Source organism: Megascapheus bottae, chromosome 1 (assembly GCF_031878675.1).
Source record: "Megascapheus bottae isolate mThoBot1 chromosome 1, mThoBot2.hap1, whole genome shotgun sequence".
In the NCBI taxonomy this organism is placed as follows: domain Eukaryota; kingdom Metazoa; phylum Chordata; class Mammalia; order Rodentia; family Geomyidae; genus Megascapheus; species Megascapheus bottae.
Genome location: NC_143509.1, coordinates 20,471,880 through 20,476,267, shown reverse-complemented (window position 1 = coordinate 20,476,267; position 4,388 = coordinate 20,471,880). Strand labels below are relative to the sequence as shown.

General features: G+C 59.1%; 1 protein-coding gene across 1 annotated transcript; it reads left to right on the top strand.

Moving 5' to 3' along the window:
• The first annotated feature begins 659 nt into the window (after window positions 1–659).
• Slitrk3 (SLIT and NTRK like family member 3) lies at window positions 660–3,602 on the top strand. The gene has a single exon (XM_090334740.1). It carries the CDS (start codon window positions 660–662, stop codon window positions 3,600–3,602), a length of 2,943 nt encoding a protein of 980 aa, XP_090190866.1.
• The last annotated feature ends 786 nt before the right edge of the window (window positions 3,603–4,388 follow it).

Below are 4,388 nucleotides of genomic sequence, written 5' to 3'. Positions count from 1 at the left end.
TTTAACAGTTTCTCAGAAGAGATTTGTGTGTATGTGTGTGTGTGTGTGTGTGTGTGTGTGTGTGTGTGTGTGTGTGTGTGTGTTCCTAAACTGCCAAACAGCTTTTACCTCCCCCAGATCTGGTACTTGATCATACTTCAGAACCTTTGGGCTAGGTCATGTCTTTTTCATAGTAAAAAGGTCTAGACTGAAAAACGTGTTTTCCTTCCATCAGAGTTCCAGTGAGCTTTGGGTTCAATGTGAGCCTGCATGTCAGCAGTCAAACACATCTAAAGGGCAACTGGTCGCCAAGACGACTGAACCTGTGGGCCTAGGCCTACCAGGCATCAGGACTCTGCAGTTTTGTGATTTTCTGGAAGCCAGAATGGCAACTGCTTTGGCTGACGTGAGCTGCTGTTTGCCATGTCCATTGTGCTTAGGAGAACGTCCCTTTCTGGTTCAATAGTGCAGGTTCTCCTCCATTTAAAACACAGGAACTACTGTAGGCATAAAATCTGTTCCTCGCCCTGGTCCAGCGTCAGTTCAATCACTGTTGAGGTTTCGCTCTAACCCTCTCCACAAAGCTTTCCAGGTAGGAGTCAATGAAACTAGGACACCTGCCTCCACTCTGAAAACCTGCCTCTTTCTTTCTGTTGCAGCTTGGTAATCCACCAGGAGAGATGCTGCTTTCTCTAGCCAAGGCGGTGCACAGAGCGAGGATGCTGTGGCTAATTCTGCTGAGCACAATTGCTCTGGCGTGGCCTACCCCAATCCCCCTCATAGAGGACTCCGAGGAGATAGACGAGCCTTGCTTCGACCCCTGCTACTGTGAAGTCAAAGAGAGCCTTTTCCACATCCATTGTGACAGCAAAGGATTTACAAATATCAGCCAGATCACCGAGTTCTGGTCCAGACCTTTCAAACTATACCTGCAGAGGAATTCAATGAGGAAATTATACACCAACAGTTTTCTTCATCTCAACAACGCGGTGTCCATTAACTTGGGCAACAACGCATTGCAGGATATCCAAACGGGGGCTTTCAACGGCCTTCGGATCTTGAAGAGGCTCTACCTGCACGAGAACAAGCTGGATGTCTTCAGAAACGACACCTTCCTGGGCTTGGAGAGTTTGGAATATCTGCAGGCAGATTACAACGTCATCAAGCGCATCGAGAGTGGAGCCTTTCGGAACCTCAGTAAACTGAGGGTGCTCATCCTGAACGATAATCTCATTCCCGTGCTCCCCACCAACTTGTTTAAGGCTGTCTCGCTGACCCATTTGGATCTGCGCGGGAATCGGTTAAAGGTCCTTTCCTACCGGGGCATGCTGGATCACATCGGTAGAAACCTCATGGAACTCCAGCTGGAAGAGAACCCGTGGAATTGCACGTGCGACATCGTGCAGCTCAAGAGCTGGCTGGGACGCATCCCCTACACGGCGCTGGTGGGAGACATCACCTGCGAGACGCCCTTCCACTTCCACGGCAAGGACTTGCGCGAGATCAGAAAGACCGAGCTCTGCCCTTTGCTGTCAGACTCCGAGGTGGAGGCCAGCCTAGGCCTCCCGCACCTGTCCTCCAACAAGGAGAACGTGTGGCCCACCAAGCCCTCCTCCATGCTGTCCTCGGTCCACTTCACCGCTTCCTCGGTCGAGTACAAGTCTTCTTCGAACAAGCAACCGAAGCCCACCAAACAGCCGCGGACGCCGAGGCCTCCCTCCACGTCCCAGGCTTTCTATCCGGGGCCCAACCAACCTCCCATCGCTCCTTATCAGACTCGACCGCCCATTCCCATCATCTGCCCGGCCGGGTGCACCTGCAACCTGCACATCAATGACCTGGGCCTGACGGTCAACTGCAAGGAGCGGGGTTTCAACAACATTTCCGAGCTCCTCCCCAGACCCCTGAACGCCAAGAAACTCTACCTGAGCAGCAACCTGATCCAGAAGATATACCGCTCGGACTTCTGGAATTTCTCCTCTCTGGATCTTCTGCACCTGGGCAACAACCGCATCTCGTACGTGCAGGATGGCGCCTTCCTCAACCTGCCCAACCTGAAGAGTCTGTTCCTCAACGGCAACGACCTGGAGAGGCTGACGCCAGGCATGTTCCGGGGCCTGCAGAGTCTCCACTACTTGTACTTCGAGTTCAACGTGATCCGGGAGATCCAGCCGGCCGCCTTCAGCCTCATGCCCAACCTGAAGCTGCTCTTCCTCAACAACAACCTGCTGCGCACGCTGCCCACCGACGCCTTCGCGGGCACGTCCCTGGCGCGCCTCAACCTGCGGAAGAACTACTTCCTCTACCTCCCCGTGGCCGGCGTGCTGGAGCACCTGAACGCCATCGTGCAGATCGACCTCAACGAGAACCCGTGGGACTGCACGTGCGACCTGGTGCCCTTCAAGCAGTGGATCGAGACCATCAGCTCGGTCAGCGTGGTGGGGGACGTGCTGTGCGCCAGCCCGGAGAATCTGACGCACCGCGACGTGCGCTCCGTCGAGCCGGAGCTGCTCTGCCCGGAGCTGCTGCGCCATGGCGCACCCGCTGGGGGGGCATCACCCGGCGGGCTCGGGGAGCCGCGCGCCATCGGAGGCCCCACCGGGGCGGCGCCCTATGAGTTCTCGCCCCCCGGGGGGCCGGTGCCCCTCTCCGTGCTGATCCTCAGCCTCCTGGTCCTCTTCTTCTCCGCCGTTTTCCTGGCCGCCGGCCTGTTCGCCTACGTCCTCCGCCGCCGTCGGAAGAAGCTGCCTTTCCGGAGCAAGCGGCCCGAGGGCGGCGTGGACCTGACCGGCATCCAGATGCAGTGCCACCGGCTCTTCGAGGACGGCGGCGGCGTGGTCGGGGGCGGCGTGGTCACGGGCGGCGGCGGCGGTGGCGGCGTCGGGGGGCTCGGGGGCCGTCCCCCGCTCGCGTCCCCGGAGAAAGCCCCTCCGGTGGGCCACGTGTACGAATACATCCCCCACCCAGTGACCCAGATGTGCAACAACCCCATCTACAAGCCCCGGGAGGACGACGAGGTGGCAGGGTCGACAGGGCCCGACTGCTCAGGAGCGGACCGGGCCGCCGGCCTGGGCGAGGGGCTCCGGGGAGGCGGCGAGCCGTTCGCCGAGGCCCCCAAGGATGGTGCCGGCAGCTACCGGACCTTGCTGGAGAAGGACCAGGAGTGGGCGCTGGCCGTGTCCAGCTCCCAGCTCAACACCATCGTCACCGCGCCGCACCCGCTGCGCGCGGCCGGCGTCGGGGCAGCGCCGGGTCCCGGGCCGGGCGGCCTGCGGCAGCTGGAGAAGAATGGCGGGGTGGTGCTGTTCCCCCCGGGCGGCGGCGGTGGAACGCTGGCGGAGCGGGAGCCCCGGGCGGGGCCGGCCTGCGGAGGCCGCGGGGACTGCGTGTACGGCACGGCGCCCCGGTTGAAGGAGCTCCACGTGCACCCGCCCGGCATGCAGTACCCCGACCTGCAGCACGACGCCAGGCTCCACGACACCCTCCTCCTCGCCGCTGCCGCCGCCGGGGCCGGCCTGGCCGACCGCCATGCGCCGCACAGCGATTACCTCGAGTTAAGGGCCAAACTGCACACGAAGCCGGACTACCTCGAAGTCCTGGAGAAGACGACCTACAGGTTCTGAGCTCTGGGGGAGGGGGGGTGCCGGAAGGGGGGGGCTCCTTTCTTTTTCTTCTCTTGGGTTGTTTTTTTTTTTTTTTCCTTCAGTGTTCTTTTCTTTCTTTTTTTTTAAAATAAATAAATAAATAAATAAATTTGGTTTTCAAAAGAAACCGGAAAAGGAAAGAATTCTATCCCGTGAGCCCCTCCCACCCGCCCGCCCGGACTGGAACCGCCCGCGCATGCTCACTCGAGGACGCAGCCGCGCCCGGCCCTCCCCCGCGGCGGTGGGAGGGAGGGCCGCCCTCCGATCATTATTAATCGATGAAGTGCCTTCGCAGACTTTTGCCAGCAAATGTTATCATTATTTTTTTATACTGAAACTCGAGACTTTGTGCCGTGTATGAGGTGGGCGGGGGCGGGGCGGGGGGAGGGGGGACGTTGCATTGATCCTCACCACGTCAACTCCAACCGGACTTCTCCTCTCCTTTCCTGTTTGGTTTTGGTTTGGTTTGCTTTGCTTTTTCCTTTTCCAGGAAGCTTTTCTCCTCAGTTGAGGTTCTGTTGGACAGGGAGGGAGGGAGGGAGGGAGGGAGGGAGGGGGGAGGGCCGGGCGTCTGTCGCTTTCTTTTCTCTTTCCCATCATGGCACAGATTCTGTATATGTATCAACAATGCAGTGGCTGCATGCTTGAACACTTAATTGCGAGACTGGGCGGGGGGAGGGGCGGGTCTTGCTGGAATGTTCTCACTCTGTCGTCTCTGGCACCCATGCTCATGTGCAACCGACCACGTCCTGGCCTAGTGAAACC